The sequence below is a fragment of the Crocodylus siamensis genome, chromosome 5 (genome assembly GCF_052110815.1).
Source record: "Crocodylus siamensis isolate JL-2025a chromosome 5, ASM5211081v1, whole genome shotgun sequence".
NCBI lineage: Eukaryota > Metazoa > Chordata > Crocodylia > Crocodylidae > Crocodylus > Crocodylus siamensis.
In genome coordinates, this window is record NC_143399.1 from 136,459,369 (window position 1) to 136,486,275 (window position 26,907).

Genomic DNA, 26,907 nt, shown 5'->3' on the forward strand with positions numbered 1-26,907 from the left:
ATCGTGGCTACATCATCCTGTCTGTCCAGTCAGTAAGAAAAAAGGGGATGGAACTATAAATGACCCTAATGTATTTTTAAAATATTATTTTTACAGCAAAATAATATTGGTAAACAGAAAGATATAACTCCACTATTTAAATTTTATTCCTGGATTAGGTCTTCCTTTCTTTAACTCTCTCCTACTCCCTCTCTAATTGTTCCTTCACTGTGCTGGTAAGAGAGTTCCACATTTCTGGACTCAAGTCTGTGACCTCTCCTCTTCTTTTTCTCTCTATGTTGTCTCCAGTTGATCTCATTTGATGTAATATAAAAGGAAAATTTCCATTTTGCTCACTTCAATTCAAGATATAATGTCAGAAAATGTCTGACTGGTTGCCTTCACAAAAGTCTTCAGGTTCATTGTGCTAGTCTTGATTAACTGCACTGCTTCACTGGGATACCCATATGAATCTCTGGGTGGGGAAGGACTGCACTATGAAGAAGTTGAAGTTAAACTTAAAAAAAAAAAAAAAAAAAAAAAAAATCAAATCAGGATCTGAAATCTAAACTCTTTTTATGAATTGTAAATTAGAATAGAATTTCATTTAAAAAGAAGTAACTGAAGAGATTAGATAGAGCCTTGCCACAGCAAAATCAGTTTCCCCAGGGCATTATTGTTTAACTTCATCATTACCTGTATTATTTACTGATTTGCAATTTGCTTTGTATGTATCCAACGATAAAGGCTTTCCTAAGACCACTGAACATTACTGCCACCTGCAGTGCGGTGTGCCACTTAATTACATAAATGTAAACAACTAGCAACCCGAGAGGAATTCAGCAAAATTTCCAAGGACTCCTAATTTTGTAAAAAAATCAAGTTCACTTGTTTCAAATCAAAAACAACATCACTGCTATACCTATGACACCTATAACAATTCAGCGTAATCAACACTAGTTCACAATATATAGTAACATGACCAAAGTTTTTATGTATAATTAAAGTTGAAACATCTGTAGGGAAAGCTGGTGGAGAGATCCTGATAAAACTCTAGGCAGGTTATTTGGCCTTTTCTTTATGATCTCTAATGACTGCTGCTAAGTGACTTAGGATGCACATTACTGTTAAAATTGTCACCGGTTCAAATCTGCAAGCTGATTTAGTAGCACCAAACAGTTGCTATAAAAGCACACAAAATATGCACACACGTACCCCACCACCCGCCCTACATTCAACAACTAGAAAAGAAAGATGTACTTTAATAGGTAGATAAATTTTCTGGATGGCTTGCATCCATATCATCTTTCAACAGCATAACTGGTACAAGCAAGAATTGTTTATTTGCTTTGAAATTGAAAACATGCCTGTAACATGACTTTGACATTAACCCAAAAATTTAGTGGAAGTAATATTAAGACTGAAGCCAAAGCACATCCGCAAATGCACTATACACAACAACCTTTACACCTCCATACCCCATCTCCCTCAACCTCATTTTAAGAAGGTTTCAACATTCAGTTTTATTCACATTGGGCTTTCCTCCAAAACCAGCACATTCTGTTCTCACTGCAATAAAGTCCTTGAGAACCAAGCATTTTGAATGTTATAGCTGAAATGTGGGCATAATGAGAGTAAATTAAATGCAATTTAATCTAGTTGGGAGGCCAGGAGACTGTGTTCAAATACAGAATGTTGTGATGAGAGCAACAGCACAATTCAGAATAGACTCTCTTCTTTTGCTTTTTGTCTGTGTCCTAATAAAATCAATGTAAATGAACTGCCTAGTGGAACACGGTTGGCATGGGTACTTAAATGACTTTTTTTAGACTGCTTCTTTTCCTGGATTTATTCCACTGTCATTGTGTTTAGGGCTGTAGAACATAAAGAGGCAAATAAACTGATGTTTTCAAAATACTCACAGTACAGGGACATTTTAAGATGCCTACCAGCTGTTTAGAGTTCAGGATAAGCTGCAATCATATAAACAGCTACATTTATGAAATCAGGTTTGTGAAACTGGCTGCATATAAACTAACAATGTCTCTGTCATGGAGATCATAAACATGAGGATTTAAGTAAACAAGCAAGAATGAGGAAACATAGAATTAAAAAGATTAAAAGATTATACTTACTAAAAAGTTACATATAATGCAAAACAGACCAAAAGGGAAAAAGAGGGATGAAAGAAATCTTATAATTTATTAAAACATTAAAAATAAAACAAATCATCAGGTAAAAACTAGTCCAAAAGCCAGGACAAAAATCCAGAAAAGAGAACTCTTCCCAAAAAACAAACCGGGGGGACGGACTCGACATAAATTTACTCTGTAGTCATAGGTTCTAGCTTTCTCCCCCCCACCCCCCGCAAGCTAAAGGAGGCCATCCATCTAGGCAATGAAGTACAGTGGTAAAGATAAAGCTACTTCCTCTTACTCACCTAAAACTATATGTGAAAAAGCTGGTACTTCCTTTTCAGTAGCAGTGTTTTTTCAAGATACATAGTCCACATGGAACCTGGCACACGTGATCCTCATGTGTCTGAGATCAGCTCCATCCATCAAGCTGAACTCTCGATGGCCTTGTACCCCACAAGTGAGCACATAAATTATAGAGTGGGCCCAACCCTCCCACAGTTCCTTCACCAAATTGCTGAGCTATAAGACTATAAAAACAGAAAATGAGAGTAGGTCATGGGATCAGTTTGGCCTACATACCTTGAAGAATTGCTTACTGCATAAAAATATGCAACCACTCTCTTTGCCCACCTGGATCTCATTATTAGTGACTAGCAAAAAGTTATCTCCTGGCTTGGAACTGGGTGCTTGAGTTGCATATTAATTAGGATTACAGGACAGCATTACCAAAGTGGATATCCAAAACGGACTGCAATAATATAAGTGGCTCTACCTACCTAGCTCAGAGAAGGATGTTATAGTTAGACATACGTTTATCACATAATCACAGAAAAGTAGGGCTGCAAGGGACGTCCAGAGGTCTACTCCAGGTGTGTCACACTCACCCGGCTGTATAGGCCAGTTGCCAGGCCCGTCTGCAGGCCGGATCAAGACCGATGCCCATGGTGCCAGGTCCAGCCTGCATGCCATGTGTATGCAGCACAGGGATGTGGGGGACAGAGTGCATGTGGAACCTGTACCACACCAGCCCTGCACACTGGCTCTGGATTTGGCCATACATGTGGGACACTACATGCAGCCCATGCCCTGGACATTGTCTTGAAGACAATACTGGGTCCAGTCTGTGCATCATGTGCACAGGGCCTTGGGTGACTACAGCCCTATTTGCTTGGCCCTGGAGCCAGCACACAGAGCCTGGCTGACACAGGTACCATATGCACAGCACACCCCAGACCGCTCCCTTGTGCCATGTATGGCATGTGTGGAACCAAATCCAGCCCACATGCGAAACAGTCTGTGGGGGTAGGGCCAGAGTTCCACAGGGAAGATCATATAACATCATGAGTCAGATGTAGCTTGCAGGCCATGTTTAAAACCCTAATCTAGTTCAACCCTCTGCTGAGGCAGGATCATCCCTTTCCAAACCATCCTTTAATAAAACTACACAATCAGCCCACTCATACAACTACAAGGCACAGCACCCTAACTTGCCAAAGGGAAAGCAGGGGGACAAGAGTAGTCAGTGCCCTGTTGCTGCAAGAGTTATTAAAATGCACATGAGAAATGCAGGGAAGAAAGCCAAGCCTCCCCACCCCCCGGTCCATACCAATATGACCATGATATAAAATTCCTTTCTGATCCCAAATGCAGTGACTGGTCTTATCCTTCTGCTCAGGATAAGACCATCTAACTATGAACCTTTGGGTTTTAGTGCCAGCGGGAGCAGTCAAAATTTCCAGCCCGGGCTGCAGCCGGCACCCAATGTTTCTAAGGAAGGTGGAATACCCTTCCCCAACCGAGCCCCTCAACATCTGTAACAAAAGAGGGAAAAATTCTTTCTTCGCCATGTGGCAACCAGCAACGCCTAGAAGCACAGAAAATACTAAACAAGCTGAGTTCTGCTTTGCAAGCTGAGGGCACCAAACATAACTCCATGTACCACATCCTCTTCCACTCACCACATCCTCTTTCTGGACACCAGAACTCCCTTTTCTGTTTCCCCTCCACAATCTTATCCCAGCTCCTTTATGATTTAATAATTTAGTTATGATTTAAGCAGGAATTTCTAGCTTTCCAATTTTGTTTTTTTAAAAAAGAGTGACGGATGCATCCTTTACCTATGCAAAAAAGGCAACACAGTTCCCATCATTAAACAGAATACAAACATCATAATGACATATTTTAAACCTGAGAATTTGTTTGCACAACAATGGCTAGAGTCCTGGTATTAACACATCACATTTCTATTATTTGTTTTATAATCTCCATAAGCAACTAAGGGTTTGTGTGTATTTATATTATACAATGCAATGCCATGCAAATACCTGTGCTAGCTCAGGTAATGTTAAGAGAACAGATGCATCTGTGAAGGACTCTGCCTAGGCTGATTAGGACAAACAGGATTTATCAGTCCGGGCAAAATGCTGTTCCACTGCAGCTACAGAGCTAACAGTACTCACACAAAACCATTCAGAATTAGTTTGCATATCTTTGCATGACACTGCATTGTGCAAGTAGACATACCCTTAAAGACTAGTTGGCTAACAAATAAGTTGCTGAGAAGCAGATGGATACTGCAAGAATTCCATCTGGCTGCTAGGACATGGTCAGAAGGAACTGTGCTTTACACTCTTGAATAGGAGAGCGGCATTAGTGCATCTGTTATACAGACACAGCCCCAAAAGACACTCCTAGCCAAAAGAACTCAAATCTCATGCACATGCACATCAGAACTGTGATCCATTCAGACAGTTACTCAAAGAAAAACAACATAATTCCAAAGAAATACTTCAGAGGATGAGACAAGAAAAGAATGGAAGTGCATTTTTACACACATGGCTTTGGAGAGGCTATTGATATTCCTATATGAACTATCCTATGATTTGTATTTGACCTATACTAATGAATGTTTCTATTCTGAGACACAGTTTTCCAGAAGGGACTGGTGATTTCTGCATTCTAAATTTGGCACACCCTAGAGTGTCTTTATTTCCACAGGACAGGAAAGCAAAGCACTTTCTGAAAATCAGGCCATCTTATATTGGCTACCCATAGTCACTAGTCACATTGGAAAAATGCAACTCCTTCTCTTCTCTGATGGACCAAATCACAATGGGACACAAAGCAGAAAATGTCAAGGATAAAACCCCAACTCACATTGGGTTTAATAACATTTAACCTTTATATCAGTTTCATTCAAAACATTTTTTATTTTAGATCAGAGCTGTCAAATGGGTTCTTCACAGCACAATGTATGGCCCCAAGGCTCCCACCCAGCGCCCACTCCCCACACCACTCCAGATGCTGCTGTAACCCACGGTGTGGTACAGCAAGGAAGCTGAGGGAAGGCTGCCTGTGCACCTGATTCCGGGGGAGGGGGCCACCTGTACAATGCAAGAGTTGTCTACGGAATAGAGGCGAGATGTGGCCCAGGGGACAGTGCCTCATACTCAAGTTGCCCCTGGCTGCTTAGAAGTTGGACAGACCTGCTTTAGATTGCTATGGTAAATGCACTGTGAGATTGCATGCAAACTGTCAAGTATTTTTTCAGTAATGTCTACAATCAAGTAGTACAAATTTATTACTATCTATTAGGTAAACTACCTTCTTGGCTTTGCATTTTCATTATGATGAATAAAAAGGGCCTCCAGATCTTTCTTGTAATTTCTACTTTTAAAAACATTTAAAATATCCAGTCCTTTTCATGAGGGAACCTTTACAAAATCTTTGGATGACCTGAATAGTGATGTCAGTCTAATTTATGTAATCGAAGTTGGAACTCTCTCTTTAGAAATGAAGGGGGCAAGGATGCTGGATCAGACTATAAACGAATAATGGCTTCAATATTTTAATTGATCCAACCAAACATCTGAAACCTAGCACTGAAACAAAAATATTTGATTGTGATGTAAACTTTAGTGGACAACCTGCTTTTTAACTCAAATTCACTATAGAACAAAATAAGTTTGCACTTTCTTCTCTTTATTATAAATCATTCTAGTACTTGTTAATACATTCATGAAATGTTCATTCATTCAAAACTGCTGTTGCTACAACAACAGTACCACATCATTTAGATATAATTTTTTTTTTTATGTGAATGTGTGTAATGTTCTTTAATACTCAAGCTGTAGTTATTTTGGGAAGAATAGTTTGCAGACCAGCACTGGAGAACACTTATGTAACATGCTTATCATGTTACATAACTTTCATATATAGTGACAGCCAAACGATCACTAGGATTTCTGACCACCAGATAGCTTCCCTCACCCTTCCTTCCATTCCACTCATGGATAAGAGATGTGAAAAAAAGCCACTTAGATTACTTGGTATCAGTATCCTAATGGAGTCACCTTTGCTAACAACATACTGCTGAGAAGATTTCTGGTTTTCAGACTTTTTGACTAAGTATATTCAGGTTTACAAATTTAAAAGGTTTCATATCACTCATCAGCCTAAAATCAGACATGGATTCTAGTAACAGACTAAGGAGATAGAAATGTGTTTGTCTTTTAGCTATGGGTGAAGAAATTCCTATCACAGCAAAGTTATTTGCAAACATTTGGGAGGCTCCAGTTTTTCACAAGATGTCTTTCCCCTCATTTATTACTAATGCGATATTTAGCTAAGCAATCGATAAATATTTGCAGACAGTCTGTGTGTGGGGAGGAATCCCCTATAACACGTTAATATTTTCACCACAATTTAAGAGTTGTTTGAAAAATATTTTCTAGGACATACTTCTCAATTCAGGTAGTGTTCTTGGCTGATATCACTGCAAAAAATGAGTTATATTACTTTTACAAAATCATTTTCTGTTTTCTGTTAAACAGTAGCAGTCATGTAATTATGTAATATATTTGCCTTAATATTTATTAACCATTTTTCCAATATAATCATTCGTTCTGAAGCTTTCGAATAACGTCTTTCCCTATTAAGACATACATAACACATTCCTTTTCAGGAAACCCTGACCTCCCTCCACATGCCAATTCTAAGGGAACTGAAATCATACTTTTTATTTAACAAAAATAAAAATATCACATGCAAACTTCTATCACATTCTGTTGTGACAAAACACCTTTCATTTTCTGCAAACGTCATTAGAATTATATTAGCACAGTACAAAAAGCAGAAATTGTACTATATATGTAAGTCTAAAATGCAAATTTAAAAAAAAAAGTTCAGTAGTTGAGTACAAAATAAAGTAGAACATGGAGGACTTTCACTATCAGAGTCTAAGAATCTTAAGATTGTGTATAAAGATAAGGCCTTAATTACTTGATATTGTTAATTTAAGATTTTTTTTAAAATAAAAAACAACACAGAATCTGAAGTAGAAAAAGTGGCATTTAGGTGTAATGCCTGTGAAGGACATGGGATAAAAGAAAATTTGACCTAAAAAACTAAGAGGCTGTGCACATTAAAGGAAAGTTCCTGAAATGTTTATCTTAGTGCAACAGTTTCGTCCTCAAAGCTATTCAGTATAATTAGTATTTGCTGAAAAAATGACATATACAGTACACTGTAGGTAGACAGTTTTAAATACAGCTGCTCTAGGGAAAAATGGCTGCTAAGCCTTTCAAAAACTGCCTGCTGTGATCAAAACAATGCCATTATGAATGAAAACACATGCAGTAGTTGCACACAAAATAGCTACTACGGAATTATTTTTCTGTGTCAGCTACAGAAATCACATAGGTTCTGGTCACAACTCTGCAAATTGAGTTCCATTTTCTGCTTAAAGCAAGGATTCAATCACTTCGTATTTATCATAACTATCAAATTTACACTAGTTTATAAGCAGTTGGAATCTTGAAGTTTCTGCAAAGAAATTTACATATAAGCATTAGAAAACATGTAAGCTAATAGAAAACACCACTGATATGTGGTGGTACATTTTTTGTAGGAAAAGTCAAGCGATGGAAAAGATCTACTGTGTTATGCCATATAAGCTACCTCCCTACCAATGCAGCATTTCTCCTTGTCCCGGGACGCAAAGATACTTACCGGCAACTCCTGAGCTGGGGAAGGGAGACCACGAGGTGAAACCCGCGTGGCTCGTCAGCCACTTGTTTATACAGCTGCGGCCGGCCAGTGACGCAAGCGCGGAGTGCCTGCCGGCACGAATAAAAATAGCGGCACACGCCACGGGAGGCAGGGAGAAGGGGGAGACGCTGCTCCCAACGCCCTCGCCACTTGGACCAGCAAGAACAGCAGAGCACGAGAGGAGAAGCACCCCAGACGGGGAAAAGACGAGGCAGGGATGCCGTGGGAGCATCACCGCAGAGGCAACTGGCAACTGCCCCTGTAGTACTACAAAGGGTAACACCGATGACGGCAGACAGAGGCAGACAGCCTATGGGGAAGCCCCAGAGAGAAGTGCCTCCGGAGGACACACCGCCGCTGGACCAGGAAGGACCGGGGAATGGGGCTAGAACTGAATGCCTAGGTATGAAGCAGATGGGCTTCTGTAAGGTGTGGGGGGGGGCAATTAAAGGGGCAGTATGCCCAGTTTGTGTTGAGCCTTTTTCATGTTTTGTGTTATGCTTATCTATTCCCTGAGTTCTAGGAGAGACCAGGGGGCATTAGACTGGTAGTAGGTATAGTCTCGGTCGCAGAAGGGAAGCTGGCCCCTATTTCAGTAATAATCCTAGAGCAAGACAACTAACAGCTTGACAGCACCGTAAGGAGGTGTGAGACCAGGGTGCAGGAGTGGCGGAGCCCCGAGTGTGACCGCCGGGGAACCCTGGGCCACGGGCATGCACGACAATTGACCCCTAACACTGATAACATCAAGTTGTGGCAGGCGGGAACAGCATCATGGAGTCGGGCAGAGACTATTCGCTCAGGCAGCAGCGGGAGCACCGACAAGGGATAACACCATCCCCCGGGGAAGAGCGGCCCGAGAACAGCTAGTTGCATCCCGGCGGCGACACTCCTCCTGTACAGTTACCAGCATTTTGTGGGCATGTCTACACGTTCATTAATGCACCATAATTATGGTACTGTATTACCTTACAGGTAATTACCTTAAAGTGCTGTAATCGGCACTACTGCACATTAGCACCGGCGCATGCTTTTTTGGTGATGCTAATGCACAGTCGACTAATTCTACTGAGCATTAGTGCATTAGCATGGGTTTTGCCCGCCACACTAATGTGCAGTAGAAGTAGTCTACTGTGCTTGAAGCATCTTGCGTAGACATGCTGAGTGAGGTATACTTTAAGGGTAAGATTCTATTTCACCTACCAGACATGTAAGTAGACTCCAGCACTGCAGTGCTGCTTTAGAAACCCTGGAAATCCATTACTGCACCAACTTCTCTAACAACTTTCATTTTACCCTTAAAACTGGAGTTAAAAGCCCTGAGGAGGAGGAGCAATACCCATTCATATTTCATTTTAAGTTTTTCAGGGACCTAAGGAGGGTGGAGTAGAACCACACTTAGATGCCCAAAAGCCCACTTAAAAACCTAACAGATTCATAGAAAGGTAGAGCTGGATGGGACCTGATGAGGTCATCTAGTCCAACACCCCGTGCAAGGCAGGATCTTCCCTGCAGCCCGTGAGAAGTTAAGCTGTGGTTCCCAGAGTGGTGTCCACCACATGGCAGGGGGCACGCAGTACAACAAGGGCCACATGATACAATGTGTGTGTGTGGATGGGTGGAGGGGGGTACCCACCACATGTAGTGCAGCAGTGAAGTGCATGAAATCCTGTGCCTTGGCATGTGAACCATGCAGCAAGTAGCTGGCAGCATATGCAGGCCATGCACCTAGTGACCAGTGAACAGGGGGAGTCTGCAGCCCTCAGGTACTCAGAAATAGGGCAGTCCTGGTCTAAACTACCCCAGTCAAGTGTTTGTCTAATCTCTCTCATAAACACTGAAGGATAGAGATTCCACAGCCTCTCTGGATAGTCTGTTCCAATGCTTAATAACCTTCATGATGAGAAAGTTTCTCATAACATCCACACTAAATTTTCCCGACTGCAATTTAAGCCCAGTGCTCCTTGTCCTGTCCCCTGTGGCCACAGATAATAGTCTGCCTCCCGCCAGTGTATAATTACCATTCAGATTACAACCACAAGCAAGTAACCTGCTACAACTATTCAATTCAGGATTTAACAACAAACAATCAACTAACTGCAAAATCCTGTGATGCAACACCACTGTGATGATGAAGGAAGTTTCTTCAAGCCAATGGGAGGAAAATAATCTAGCTCTAAGCGTTCCAGTCCCAGAATATAGGATTTTTACTGTTTTGAGAAACTATTCCGTACCTAATACAGTAGAAGTTTCACAGAGTTTAGGATACAGTATAAAAAGAGAACATGTAACCTATCTCCTACATATACAGAGGACAGTACATTTCACAAAAATACCTTACAAACTAGTCAGGAAGGACCAGCAGGCATTGGGGGAGTCCCTGTTCCCCTGAGCACTACCAGGAGTAACTAGAAATAATGGTCACAAGCTGGCAGAGGGTAAATTCAGATTAGACCTCAGGAGGCGCTATTTCACTGTCAGGGCAGCTAAGATCTGGAACAAACTTCCAAGAGAAGTGGTGCTGGCTCCTACCCTGGGGGTCTTTAAGACAAGGCTAGACAATCACCTTGCTGGGGTCCTTTGACCCCAGTACTCTTTCCTTCCATGGCAGGGGGTAGGACTTGATGATCTGCTCAGGTCCCTTCTGACCCTACTAACTATGAAACTATGAAATCTTACATCAATACCAAAAACATTAGTTTGACTAAATAATTCAGTCCTAAGGAAGCTGGAAAGCTGCCAATAACCCTGGCAATCTGACCTGTGAGAAAAAAAATTCCTTCCCACCCCCTTGATGATAATGTTGACCCCCAAATCTGAAAATGAGCATTGACCTTCAGAATAGTAGGAAGATTGACTAGTCAGGCATATAAGAAAGAGGATCCCTCTGTACTCTTCAAAACACAGTCTCTAGCTATAGCCAATCTCTGATGTTTCAGATGATGAGAAAAAGCCTCCCACTAGCCACCTAGCCAAATGGTCATTGGGGTGGGGGGTGGAATTAAGGCAAAGCACACAATCTTGTTTCCCGAAGCCTAGGAAAGAATAGGATGAAGAGGAAGACTCAGGCTTACAGATTTCAAGATTTTCACAACCCTGACCTTCTGGCCACATTCAAGTCAAAGAATTTGAAGATTTTCTTCCCAAAGCTGGACTAAACCAGGTCTGTTAGAAAGATACTGTATTTCATTTTATATACTCTAACTGATGTTAAGTAATGTTAATGTTTAATTATTTTCAATTATACTGGAAATTATGGTAGCGTAAAAGTGTTGTTATAGCTGTTACAGTCCAGAAATTATGCAAGTGGCAAGGATTTCTTACGGTGATATCTTTTACTGGACTATACAGTTGGGATAAAGTTAAACAGAATGTCTTGGATTCAAAAGCTTGTCTAACTTTATCCCAAATACACAGTTGGTCCAATAAAAGAGATCACCCTAAGAAATCCTTGCCTCTTACACTGGAAATCGTGGCTTTTTTCAAATCCAAATTTATCCACCATATGCCTTGAATACAAGACATTTCTTAAAGCAAAACATTTCTTTTAAAATGGCCCATGTCTTAGAGTGAAAAGGAAATCCCACCCCTCTAATCTGCATCAAAGATGTGTTTGTTATTTGATGGCTTATTTCTTTCTTAAACTGAGATGAGGAATGTTTGGTATGTCTTAAATTCAGGAGTAGCCAATACCCAAAGAAATATGGTAACTTAAGCATTCAGCCACTGAATACAGTTACAACTTTGTCAGTACATTTGTAGCAGATATCTTTTCCATGCATAAGTACCAAAATGCAGTGATCAGGTTTATCCCTACTCAATCTTTTCTTTCAAAAGCTGAAGTAGTATGTTATTACCTAAACAAAGTAGGTTGTTGTTTACAGAGCCTCATACCTTCTCTGAATCAACTAGTATCTAAGGTACCACCCTGCCTTAAACTCTGCTTAAACATACACATCATAAAGTAATCCTTCCATCCCTCATCTTTCCTGGGGTCCTGCCCAATCTATCAGTATCATTTTAGTAAGACAGTGCTTAGAAGTGAATGTAGTATCCCAAGCAGAATCACACCAGATAGATTACTTTACTATTTCATGATGTGACACCTCCTACAAAATATGTAGCCCACATCATACTGGCTACATTACACTAAACTTATGTCAAATTTGCTCTTCAATGAAACTCATAAATCTCTTTCAGTGTTACATGGTGAACAGGCTTTTCCTTTTCCAAATCAAGCCAATTTTTTTGGTAGAAAATTCTCAAAACTAGATTTAGTTTGTGCTCCAGAAAGCAAATAATAAATTATTTTTGGTTTGTTTTTTGTCTAGTTTTTTGGTGATATATGTAAATAACAAAAAAGCCTCTCGTTCAAGAAAGGATTCAGAAGAAAGTATTTTGCTGTTCTAGAAGATGTAACCTTTCATAGCCTACAAAGCAGTCATACCTAAATCTGAAACTCCTGAGGGTCACACTTAATATAGACATCAATCTGAATGCTTTTAAAGGATAGTATAATTTAAGAGGATCGATTAAGGGCCTTTTGGTAATGGTACAGCATCACTTGAAAGTCGGCTGTATACAAAGGCCAATGGTTTGTTAATTGTCATCTATGGCCAGGCGGTGGTTTTCAGAACTGCTTTTGTCAGCAGTACAGCTTCACTGATGTGGAGATGTGCAGAGCAGTTACGATTCCTAGTAACATGGATTAAAGCATTTTAGGTTTCCAGAAGCCTTTTTCTTTTTTAAAGTGTAGAGAATTAAAAATCAGATAAAGCCAGTTTCATTTAATCATGCTGCTTCAGGTTAATTTTTTCACTTTCTTGGGTTTTCTTTGGTGCTATTTCCAATACAATCAAATTTCTATTTGATCACAAATTCACAAGGCAAGAAAAAAAAAAACAGGAAGAAGACAGAACTAAGTTGCCAAGTGACCTGAAAAGTTTACACTAACGTGGATGCAGGATAATTTGTACTAATAAATGTCAAATCCTACATGCAAAGAGAAGAAACAGAATGAATACATTGAAAAATACTGGGAACTTAACATCAACTAAAAATAAAGGAAACCGTCAGAGGCTGAAAAGAAGGAAGAAACTGTGGACACTGACTTGGATTAAGGAAGCAACGTTAAAGGCAGATAAATATCTGTCTTTATGTATGTTTTAGGAGACTGGAGGTATCTTTAAATGTTAAATTTGGTGTTTGATGAAGTGGATTTGTTAATAAAGTGAAAAAGAAAAAAATATAGGGCACATAGTGGGGAAGAAACATAATGAATCATAAAATGAATTTACTTCCATTATGTCCTCTTCATTCTGCCCCCTCATTACTTTTTTCAAGTATGTAAACCCTGCCATTGCTACAGGTTAACTAAGGAAATATGGAAAAGGAGACAGATTACAAAAGGATCTCAACTTTACAAAGTACTGTCTTTACTTTGTGTACTGTATTGCAACTATACTGCAGTTTTGTCACTTATATACAGTATTGCAACTGCATTGCAGTACGGTTTTCCTTCACTTCATGCAGGTTCTGTATGTGCCAATTCGCTCCTATGCGATGACCCTTTTTATACCAAAAATTAGCTATATGCAAGGTACATTCACTCTTATGTGATCTGTGTGGTGGAAGCCCACAGTCAGTGCTTTGTGTGGTGCATTGTGGGAGTGACGAGCACCAAAATATAGTCTCCTGTGTGGATCTGTGCTCCTCACTCGTTGTCTGTGACATTTTTCTGTAGTTGCCATCCCCATTATGATAGTGCCCTGTGCTTGTCTGCTGTTGGTGAGTACTAAAATTGTCTTGTAAAAGTGGTAGAAATGGGTCTGGGGGTCAGTACAGTCGAGGTCTTGGAACATATCCCTATTTGTTACATTCATGAATGCAGTGCCCCCAGCTGCTGGGGGCAGTGGGATGAATGGCTTTGGCAGCAGTGGCGGGAGCCCGGCGGCAGCAAGTGCAGCTCTCCTACAAGTGTTTAAAATGTATTTAAAATGCAGGTTCAGCATTTGCGAATATTTGAAACTACGAATGCTGAACCTGTGAATACCGAGAGTTTCCTATACAGGCAACACTTACTAAAAATGCTGGGCATGGAGCATTGTTTTTGGATCATGACTGTAGACACTGTGCAATTATAAACAAAGAACAGTGCATTTCAGATGGAAGATACTACTTGAAACAGATGTTCTTGTCACATTGGGCTGTAAAAACTGTATTAGTGAACATCACTGATGTGAAGACAATCAGTAAAGTGCTATTTTTCATACAATATACAGAAGCATAAGTATTTAGGCAGTCAGTCAGGAGAATTCGCTTTTACATATCAAATGGTTAAAATCATGGTGACTGGATAGGCACAAACACATCAACTCTGATACTAGTCCTTATAATTACAAGGATTTAGTAGTACATTCACACCTCCTTAACACATGTAGGGACTAATCATGACACAAGTGTCAGCACTAATATCACAGTGATCTTCCTGCTCATTCATGCTGGCTCTGAGGGGGATACAAAACTAGAAATCATAACAGTGCTATAAAGGATTAATATAATGGTAATTTACATAATGGGATGAGAAGCTTATGCTCCGCTGGATTCACCTTATACCCTTTTCAGGTTATGTTTCTTTTTCAAGACTTCTGTTGCTTGTCCTCTTGCTGTTACTGAACAGAGCTCTTTCTAAATGGAATGCTATGAATGTGCTATACAAAACAGGGAGGCAGAATGTTGTGGAAAAATATTTCAGGATGATACTGAAATTTTGTTAACTTTCTGCTCTTGCTGAGAAGTCCTAAGAGACTTATCAGCAACAGCAGAAGGTTAACAAAATTTCAGTATAATCCTGACATATTTTTCCACAATGTTCTGCCTCCCTGTTTTATACAGTATGTTTATGGTTTAATAGAAATACCACTACTTACCAGAACTAAAGCAGGTGATCCTTAAAAAGGATCAAATAAATCACATTAAATTCACTATTTAGTGGTCTTAAATATTTATTATTTTGATATTTTATGTCATATAAAGAACAGATTATTTCTAATGAGATATAAAAGTGTCCATGGTGTATTTGTAACTAAGAGCATCTCTCTTATTAAGTTCCATGGCTGCCCATGACTAGGGACCTGCTGAATTCATGGCAGAAGTGGGATGTGCTGTAACTCCTTTAATCTTCTCCTGTACCCCTTCCCTCTCTGCTGACTGATGGAGGGACCCTGCCACTCACTCCTGATCAGCAAGGAAGCAAAAACTGAGGTGTAAACATGGCGCTGTTTTTGCCTTCTGACTGGTTCAGCCAATCAGCAATGGGGGGGGGGGGAGGGAGGAGAGAGGGTGAATGGGGGAGCCTGCAAAGGATTTACTGCACAGCTCACTTAGACTGTGATTTCAGTAGATCCCTACCCATGACTGAAAGTAAACTATTTACGTGTATTCTTTTTGCATTTTCTTTTATGGAAGCATTAACAATATAGTGGTGATAGTGAATATAAATAGGGATTCCCTAAGGGATTCATAGAATTTAAATCTATGGAGTCTACTGTAACTGCAGAGTTCTTGGGTTTAAGAATAATTTTAACTTAATTTTACCCTCTCATCTTACTTACAGAATTCCTTGTAGATATGATATTATTTATCAATGTTTTCCAATGGCAAGATGGTCGGTAAAGAGAAGAAAAGGCTAAGTTTGATTACTGTTGAATTCCAGGATTAGGATCTAGGTCAGAAGTTGAGAAAGGTAAGAGATGGGTATCTTTGGAGGGATGGTTAGTTGCTGTCAGCATATGGCTGCAGTGACAAATTATTTTCGACAACAGTAAAAAAAAGTGACAATGTGCTGTCTGAAAGAAAAATTTAAGTTTTCTGGAGAAGTGTGAAGCCGTGGTATTTTTTTTCAATTAACAGAATATAATTAATCACCACATAGTATTTATACATATTTGAAAAATCTGTATTTAAGATTCTATTTCTTAAGTGTCTTTCATTATAAACCTAAATTTTCTTTAAATCTGCAAAGACTTGGTGTCATCTCACTTTTTCAGTTGTTATCACAAATACAGTCACACAACTGAGGATGCAGAAAATGCTACTTGGGTTAATGAAGTAAACCTCATGATTAATTTTGGACTTTGGGTTTTACTTTTTGCAGTCTTGTTTTAGGATTAAAGTCTATTGCTAGAACCATGAGAGCAAGTTTAAACACAGTGTGTTTCCATGATGGTTAATTATATTTCTCTCACTTCCTCAGATGCTAACATTGACAGAAAAATTTATATAAAAGATAATTACAAGAATCTAGTAAATGATATTGGCAGGATATTCCTTCTGCAACTAAACACATGCAAACCTTAGATTAAAAGATATTTTGGGACACCTGACGACTTACTAAGGAGGAACTGCGATTGCAAGTTGAATTCAACAGGTTTGGATTCTTAAAAATATAGGAAACAGAAATTATTAAACCCCATTTTATTTTTATACAGCCTGTAGGTCTGCCCTTTTAAATACATAAATCACAGGAAATTTTAAGGAAAAAAAACTTCTTTTGTTGAAGCAGAAACTCATCAAAATTAAAGAGTTTTGCAAACGTGCATCAATTTCAAGAAAAACTTTTGAACAACTCAAACTGAAATGGGCTATAGCACTTCTGACTTTCCTATTTGGTTACCAAGTTTCCAGTTTCATTTCACATTCAGCTGTTTTTCTGTGTTGGTTGCAAATTCAACATTTAAGTCAAAATTTCACTGCATTCTGTCACATGCATCACATTTGAGTGGAAGAACGCAGTTTAGCCATGATGAAATTACCAGTACCTATCAGTTAAAGATAGGTTGCTTGCCTAGCATTGTATCACAAGGACATGCTGTTTGTCTAGCATTTAATCCAAAATCTACAGGGCCAGCTGAATTCCTTTCATGTGAACCTACCTTTTCACCTGTCTAACTTGGGTGCCCATACCAGGAACTGAAACTCCCAATGGCATAGCAGGTCCAGGGGAGGGTGCAGTGATACAGTTGCACCTCCCCCCACCCTTTGATTCCTGTTCCACACAAACTTTAAAACCATCTTCTTGGGAGAGCCAGCAACATTTCCAAATAATATAATGCTAGACCCCTGGCATATTCTTAAAGCATCTAGTTTCTCTTTAACTGGAGAAAAATGTGTGCATTATATGTGACGATACACCACATCATCTGTTCCCCACTTTTCAAAATCCTGTATCTGCCCACAAGACCACACAGCTTTTCCACTTTCCCAAGAGAAGTTGTACATAAAAATAAATGTTTCTTCTTGTTGTTTTGGAAAAGTTTTCTTAGGAAAAAAACAAAACTGGAACATTTTATTTCCAAAGTTTTGGGGAAGAATTATGATGACAAAGGAGTAATTACAAAGGACGTTCTCACACAAACTTCCAAAGCACAAGGAGATGGAGATGGTAAGGAAAGTACAACTGTAGATTGTAGTAATATAGCCTTATATATAAACAGGGAGCCAGCATGGTGCAGTAGTACAGGCAGTCCTTGGACTTACGACACAATTGGTTCCTGAAAATCATGGGTTAAGTCGAAACATTGCAATTTGGAACCAATTTTCTCATAAGAAACAATGTTACAAATGGGGGATTGGTTCGTGAATCAAGACCCGATACCCTATTTTCACCAAAAATACCCCAGAATTTTGTACTCAATCAATTATAGATGAGTAATATAGATACATTAATGTACTTATATTGTAAATAGCAATCATATTGATTTGGAAGGACTTCTTTGAGGTGACTTTGCTGGACTTTTTGAAAGGCTCTTGGTTGGACTTTTTGAAAGGTCCTTGGCTGGAGTCTTCTCAGGAGTCTTGGCTGCAGCTTTTTCTGGAGTCTTGTCTGCATTCTTAAAGAAAGTGTCCAAGGAAGTTTGGACAGGTGTTCTCCAGGGAGATAGGTGACACAGCAAATTTGTTCGCTGGCATGGCCTTGCATCAGATCAAGCATTGTAAAGTCGAAACTGATGTCATAAAGTTAAAACAGAGTGTCCATTTATAAACGTTGTAAATGTGAAACATTGTAACTCAAAACGTTGTAAGTCGAAGACTGCCTGTATTATAAACCCTCAGCTCCCAAATAACAACAAAGAAAGAATTCACTAGTTTAACAATAAATTCATGATTAAAAACTAACAAGCTAACTAACAAAAATAACAAGACTCCTTCAATGTTCCCTTTCCTGAATGTGTGCGATTCAGAAGACTAGCCTCAAATCCTGGCTGCAGTTTGGACTGGCCTAACACTGAAGGAACTCCAAATTCTGCCATTCCAGCTGGGCATGCAGACAGCTCTAGGCCTTCACTGATTGTTCCAATGCTACGGCATCTAGAACTTAGCATGTGTTGCCTCTCGAGCTGCTCAGTCACCAGGCCCATATCAAAACATAACAAGATGTCTTGTTTTGACATTTTCAGAACAGACTTTCATTTTGGATTTAACAGAAAAGAAAAGAAAAGAAAAAGATGCAAAGTGGAGCATTTCAATGTTTTCTTAATGACAGTTTTTTGGAATTACAGCTCTGCAAAAACTATGTTTTTGTTCTCCTATGAGATGAACCAGATTTTGAAACTTCAAGAACCAGAACTTTCCACCTTTTAGCCAGTTCCAGTAACAAGTATTTAACTACTTCTGGGAACTATTAGAGCGTCTGCACATGCAGGCACATACACCTGCAGCAGGAGAAACAGAAGCAGCACAAATCTGTGCCAGAGATTTGTACCTCAGCACATGTGCCTGAACACATGCCACTTGAGGCAAACTGACCCTGCCCAGCTCCTCCAGGATATTCTGTCAGGCGGAGCTAGAGACTGTGGCTAGCACCTTTGCTAGTGCTAGCAGTATAAAACCCTGCCTTGGTGAGCAGCTCAGGGCTATTTGCCCTCAGGAGCTTCTGAGGCCTACCCAGATGGTACCTGAAGACACTAGCCTCTTGTGCCAACTGGACCGCTAAAGCAGCCCTAACCTAAAGTAGCTTCTTGTCTGCCCTCCAGCTGGGTCCCCAGTGCTGGCCCTGGGCAGACTGTGCCTGGGTCTCGACACTTGCCTCACCAGCAGATCCTGGTGTTCCCTGTTTAAAACTTGCAAATTCTCTGATAAAAAACCCAAATTCTCTCATTAAAATACACAAAATCTGTGTTTTTCTGTGATTAAACTGAAACACCACTATATAGAGATCAGTTGGGCAATGTTTTATTGATATATTTACAATTTTAAAGCAATCTGGAAGCTTACTAGTGCCTCTATCATTGTAATAAATGAATTATAAATACCTCTACACTTTGGCATTTGCTTTTGTTTATTTTACTGTAGAAATATTTGAGCTGCCCCCTTCACTAAACAGGATGTGGGGTGCTGAGCAACACCAATATGCCGGTACCCTGCCCACGGCCTTGCCCTTCACTCTCAACCCACAGCATCCCCACAGTGCCCCTCACTCCTAACCCTGCCTGCCTCCCACTAGCTTCCTCCCAACAGCAACTCCATCCCAGCACCAGGACACAAGTTCAGCTGTTCCACCTGCCACTTTGTGGCTCTAAGCAGTGCCAGTCCTTGCTGTTCTGCTCACTCTGCCTGTGCCCAGACCCCAGTGATCCCCATGCTGTTCCTGGGAAGCCCATGACTGGGACTCACAAACCCTGACCCCCTACTCACTGGAGATGGTGCCTGGGTCCAGGTCACACTGAAGTCTTGCCCTGCTCCCAGATGCCAGAGCATCTCTCTGAACAGCAAAGTCTCTGATTGCTTCAGAGCATGCTCCTGGAGTACGACGATCCCTGCATCATTTTTTTTCTGCGGGTTTTTTTGTTTTTTTTTTAATACCAGGATTTCCCAGTATCAAATTAAGAGACTGCATTGCATTTTTTTGTTCCCAGAGTGCCTTGTGCAGCATCTCAAACTGCTTTGAGATGCTGCAACAGGAAAATGAGCACTCGTCTGGACACGCCCTATGATAGTCCCTAAAATCAGACTCAAGGAGATGCTATGAATCAGCTAGGACATGGAAGAGCTGGAAGTCTTCTCAACCACTAATGAAAAAGTCAAAATTTCACGAGTGATGTACACTTAATATCTATTATCTACAGGAAGCAGAACTCTGCAAGCTGTTTCTCAGTCAGAATCTTCTGCAAGAATAAATAATAGGAAAAAGAAATGATTTGAATACTGATTGTATGCATTAAAATGGTGTGCGTGTTGGCAGGTGTTAGGGACAGCAATCAAGAAAGGGAGAGGATACACAGCACATAACAGTGAGAAGGACACAGCTGTCAAGTGACAACTGAGCCACAAACATATTGGCCTTTGCTTTTTTTAAAAAGTTAATTTGGAGAAACTTAGGGCACTGGGCAACTAACTCCACGTAAATTCTTTAAATTGGAGAAATTAAAATGAGAGTTAAACTCCAAAAGGTAATTCTTCCTGGCAGAAGATCCACCTGTAATGTTCTTTAACATCTGGAGCCTAAAGAGCTTGTAATCATGCTAAATAAATGGCTCAATACTTGTTCACATTGCCAGTGATTTTTTTTCCATGTAGATATTTTGCCAGAACATATATAGAAAAGCAAGGTAGATAAGGGAAATTTACCAATAAAATCTAATGGGGATTACTTGTGCATATTATCATAGATATCCTAAATGTAGGAATGGTTTTTCCTCTGTCCTGCAGTTGGATGAAAACTGAAAGTAGCACAGAAGAACCAGAGGGTTTTGATTCTTATTGAAATTCAGAATGCCCATCTGTCAGCAGGATTAATAAAACAAACCCCGAAGAATTGGGGCTCAGGCATATATTATGGTAATGAATGCAGAGATACAAGGGTAGGAGATTAATTCTTAACTGCTGACAAATACATTCACATTGAAACAGACTTAGTAGATTCCAAGTGGCACATTCTAACCGAAGGTAGCTGTATTCACTTGTGCTTAACGTTCCTGTGGATGACCTAGTTTTGCTTGTCTACCAAATGAAAATAGAAAAGGAACAACTAAAATAGAGCAATTCTGTTCTTTTTAATGTTAAGAAAAGAATATGTGAGACTGCTATTGACTCCTGCCTGGTAACACATTCAATACATTAGAGAACTGCAAACTAAACTATGATGCTTTATATTCTACTTTAATTTCAGTTCTATTTTTGTGGTTTTATTTTGGAAGACAGTCTTGACCTGGATAGGGACACGCATCATATGAGCCTGTGGGTTTTTAACTGTGATGACAATGTATAAAGTTTCAGGACTCTGTCTGATATTAATAAAACAGCATTTTGCCAGATGTCACAGAAGAATTTATAAAAAGTGTATTTTCCATCTCCACACAAAGATCACAAAGTAAGGGAGGTTACCCACTTATACCTACAATATTCTCAGGGTATGCCTACACTGCAATGTGATGTACATTTCTGTTCACATTTTATGTACTTTAACTACAAGATTTGCTAATCCTTACCCTGTAAATCCATACTTTGTTACATGATCATTCAGTTAAAACTCTTTTTAAACTGAAGTCTCTCCAAAATTTCTTCTTTACTAGTTACACTGCTCTTCCCACTTCATCACAGATTTCCCCAAAAATGGACTGCAATGGGTAGCCACATGGGCATGCTCCGCCCAAAAGATTTCTCTCCCGCTCCTCAGACTAGTTATCTTTGTACTAATATCGCCATTATTTTTGCTCCATAAGTATTTGCCTACAATATTTTGCAGTACAAAAATTTAACTCCTTATTTTGGTTGGGCACCTTGGATGGCTGTTAAACAATGCTGAAATGTATCTGATTCCTAAAATAAGAGGAGAAAGTTCTGAACATAAATGTCATTTAAATCATCAGTTTCACTTAATGTTTCTTATAGTCTTTGATTAATTTTCTCAACAAATATTTCAGTGATTTTAAAAATTCCATACCAAATGCGCTTACAATAAGGCCCTGTCACACATTACACTTACAATATGATTAACCAGTTATTTACATCTTAGCTTGTGACTCAGCCACTCACTAAAGCAATGGCATCATAAAACAATGAGTAAGTTGCAAAGGTATTTAAAAAACAAGTGTAATAACTTTGTGGCTAGTATCTATGATGCCATTAGTTGAACGTGTGGGCAGGTGTGCCCTTGTGGCCGGGAGCCCCGTCATGTGATGGAACTCATAGTTGTAGGGGTGTACCAAACACTCATGAGGCTGGGAGCCCACATCTGATGGGGCTCCCAGCTGTCGAAGGCATGATGCAGATCAGCTGATGGGGCTCCTAGCCACAGGACCTTGCTGCTTACTGTGGCAGGGGTAGCCCAAGATCATGATCCTAGGCTCCCCCTGCACCAGCAACAAGGCCTGATAGGGTCTGATGCTCAATCCCAAACAGGAGATTGTGTGGATCACAAATGAGATCTTGTTGCACCTTTATCTGTACATCTGGCAGGGGCCTAACATTCATAAAGTAGCCAACCACTGTTCACATACAGTAGCATTTCAGAGAAGAAAAATATTCATTGACCAGCAATAATAGACATCATCCTTATGTAGAGCTTTGCATTCACAGATCTTGAACTTTTTTGTGAAGAAAAAATAAATATTACTATAAATAAAAACATTCAAAATAACTAAACAGCATCTAAAGTGACATATTTGACTAAAATTAAATGGACGATGTCAGATTAACAAACTTTAATCCCTATTTGACTATCAAAATATGAATACATCTCTGCAAACCTAATTGACTTTTAAACATCAATGCTATTTCCATATTGTTTTTCACTCAAAGTACACAATGAAAATATACTATTCATTTTCATATTTGTTTTTCTTTGCTTGTGATGAGCATTGCTTTAGCTGCAAATTTACAAAGGGATACTTAAATTCCAATCAAAAATGGTTTTCAATGGCATACAAGACAAGAACGGCCATCCTGGGCCAGAGTCTAGTTCTCTGCATTCACAGGCAAGCATTTACCCAAAGAATCCACCAGATCACTACTTCAATACCTCAAACAATCATGTGGAAGAAAACCAGAAAAAACATGAATAATCTACAACATACTACAGAAAAAAACATAAATAAGGGCACTGCCAACGTCCTGCCACTGCAATGTCAGAAAAGTTTTTGGTTAATATAGGTTGAGGGGATGTTTGTTTGAGGATCAAACCTCAAGACACAAAGAAAAGCAAAAATGTCCAAAGTGCTTCCCAATCTGACCTTGGGGGAAAAAAATCTTCCTGACCCTAAATCTGGTGATCAGTATGACCCTAAAGCAGAAGAGTAAGACCCTTTAATAAAATCTTTTTTTAATGAACATTTTTTCAGTGATAAGCAACTTTTCCTTCTTTTTTTTTTTTTTTTACATTTTTATCTATACAACACATACCCGTTAAAATGCTAGTTGCTTACAGTAAAAATTTCCATTAATTGCCTCTCTTGGTGTTTCTGCCAAGTGAGCTGCCCTTACCTGTTGTTTGAGAGCCTCTAGAGATTCAAATTCCAACCTGGCCAATTTTATCTGGATATCTCGTGGTTTATCAGGTATTAAGAATGCCATGACAAACTTCATCGCTAATAGGATATGCTGAAAAAAATTAAAAATAATGATTGAAGTACAGTGTTTGTAGTAAGAAAGGCAATTAGAATAAAAGATTTCTGCAAATTTTAAATCACAGGTGTTTATTTAGTGTTAGTGATACATAAAATAGCAATGGAAAATGAAATATAGAAATATGAATCTATACACTGGGCATATGGCAGTGATTTCCAATCTTTCTTGGTAGTAACCTAGCTTCTTCTCCAAGTTCAACTGCTATTATTGAATTTTTTTAAGACTAGCACCCCTACATGTAATAGACCATGAATTCATTTGGGGTCATAATTCCTAGTTCGGGAACTATTACACCTAATGAACTATCTAACAGCAAACATATGACAATATTTAAAGGCCAATCCTGGTAATAAAGCTAGATTTATGATAGAAAGTAGTTAACAAAACAAAAAACCACCACCACCACCAAAAATTAAAGAAATATACAAAATCAAATATATATAAATCATACAAAATTAAATACAGATAAAGAATATATAAATTTAGAAAATTATATTGCTAATCCAAAAATAATTAATCCAAAGAGGATAAAAAGGCTAAGATATAATTTACTACACATACTGTACTATATTTATTAAGAACTGTGCATCCAATGTAAGAAGTTAGTACATGATTCAGGATATCTACCAAGAAATGCCAAAATAGTATTATCTATTTCAATTTGTGAAATACTCTTGCTCTCAATGTTCAAGCTGATGAGCAACATACTCATTAGTACCACATTATAAAACATTCTGTACAAACAGTGAACATTCTATAAATGGAGAATAATTTTCACATTTCCTTCTTAGTCTCAAAGTATCCATCTTTGAGAAATCCCAAGTAATGTATTTATTTTTTCTAACATAGTCTGATGGTCAACAGACTATGACTAGTGGATACTAGTCAGTATGACTAGAAATAACAAATTATTTCCTAACTACAAAAAGAAAACAGGTGACAGTGCCAGATGAATTTCTCAAAGATCAAACAATGAAATATTGAAGAAAACTACAATCATCCTGGAAGAAAAATTAAGGTATACTCCAAGCAGGACAGAATTCATCTTACTACCCAGATGTGCAAGACCAACATGTGCAATATTAGCCTATAACTTTTGCTAGAACCCTTAAGAGTGGCGCCCAGGAGAATGCAAAGAAATTACAGGCATGCAACCTTAACAGAACCAGCAGGAAGCACATTAGAAAAAAAAACAAAGATCAAAGATATAATAAGTAATAATTTAGATAACGATGGGTGCATCTACACATGTAATTAATGCAAAGCAATAAAATCTGGAGCAATCTGAGCCAGAGTAAACTGCTCCCAGGCACAGCATCTATACGTGCACCTGGATCAGCTGCAATTTGAGAAGGGGTGGAGCAGGCCCCTGGCTGGCTGGGCTGACCAGGTACAACTTGGTCAGAGTCTAAATGTGCATTCCAGTGTAGTAAATTACTCCGCTATAAGACAGTAGCACTATCTTACACCAGAGCAAATTAGTTTACTGAGCCCTAATACTGCTGCACATGTAGACAGTGATGTTTTACTGAGGAGCTAATTAGTCTATTCTGCAGTAAAATGTGCATGTAGATACACCCATGCACAAATACATAAATTCTGCTGTTACACTGGTGTAACCTGGTAGAACTGAATGTGGAATTACAATAGAAAATCCTACCTATATTTCTCCCCTCCTCCCCATTTTCTTTTTATTAAAACTATATCAGCAGCTGAATTCCTAATATATACAACTGGATTTCTCTTCTAAACTTCCAGACAAGTGATATAAGTGATATAACTGCAGCAAAAATATTTCACAAAACTGGAGGACCAATCACTACTAACTGATGTTTTATATGTTTTACAAGATATAACATACATGATAAAAATATGACAACATAATATACATAGCATTTATGTTTAAATACCCAGTATATAAACACAGGATTGCCAGGGGAGTCATCACACCTGGTATTCTGCTGTTATAGGAAATCACATGATACAATCTCTTTCATAAAATTATCAATCTCTATTTTAAAACTAATAGGGTTTTGCCCTCATTGGCCAGACCAAAATGATCTCAGCAGCACTTCAGTTTGGATTGTAAGTAGTAATAATTTTCTGAGTTATTTCCCTTTATTTCTTCCTTTTTTCAAGAAAAAAATATCAGAAGGTATATCAGGAGGAGGATATTAGAATATCAGTTTCCCAAACTGAGGGGGGAAACTATCCTAGTTTGCAAGGCTATGCTACAAGAGATGAGGGGGGCGTGGAAATGTAGTAGAAATTGGAAACTTCCACAAGCATTATTTCACTTATGACTATCTATCCACCAGTGATTCTCAACCAAGATGTCATAGCACCCCAGGATGTCCCGAGATCATTGTCGGGGGGCTATGGAGTGCTGCACAATGTTGGCACTGTTAGGTGTGCAAACATGTTTCACATGAAAAAAATATAGATTTAATTCATAGTATTAAACATATTCTGACCTCCTGTCTTTCTGTGTTCTTTATACAGAAGAATTGCTCTATTATTTTTCTGTAGTTAAAAAACAAGCAAAAAATGAGATGCCATTTTCTGAGGGGTGTCTCTAATCTACTCAGTGCTGCCTCAACTCTAAAAAAAGGTTGAGAACCATTGCCATACAGTCTGACAACCTGCTCCCACAGACTGAAACAAAGCAATGCTTCTTTGAAACTGTTACAGCTACTCCCAAATTAATCTGGCACCCTGAGCAATTTACATGGCTACAGCTGTAAATTTATGGTGCTCATGCAGCTGGGCCTACCATGTAGATGTTTCCCACCTTGAGGAGTAAAAAGCTATATATTAATAGGTTTTACAATGAAGCCTCATCTCCTACACAGAACAAGCAAGAAAAACCAACCCCCACCCAAAAAACCCAAACAAACAACTCCCACCAGAAATCTCTCACCAGGAATGGTGTTATAGACTATAATCATGTCACCTCTTTAACTTTCTTTTGGATAAATTAAATAATTTCAGCTTCCCTAGTCTCTATTGTAATGCATGTTTTCCAGGCTTTGAATCATTTTTAGTTCTTTTCTGAAACCATTCACCTTTGTCAGCATCTTCTATGAAGTGTGAACACTATAACTGGACACAATGTATT

The 26,907-nt window shown here is 39.0% G+C and overlaps 1 protein-coding gene across 3 annotated transcripts in view; it reads right to left on the reverse strand.

The window, feature by feature from the left end:
• Window positions 1–26,907, reverse strand: part of ANO10 (anoctamin 10) — a 237,978-nt gene that overhangs the window by 54,379 nt on the left and 156,692 nt on the right. For all 3 annotated transcript variants that reach the window (XM_090046446.1, XM_090046444.1, XM_090046445.1), the window contains one exon: window positions 23,646–23,762. In XM_090046446.1, the coding sequence (XP_089902572.1) occupies window positions 23,646–23,762 (117 nt within the window). The remainder of the gene's footprint in view (window positions 1–23,645; window positions 23,763–26,907) is intronic.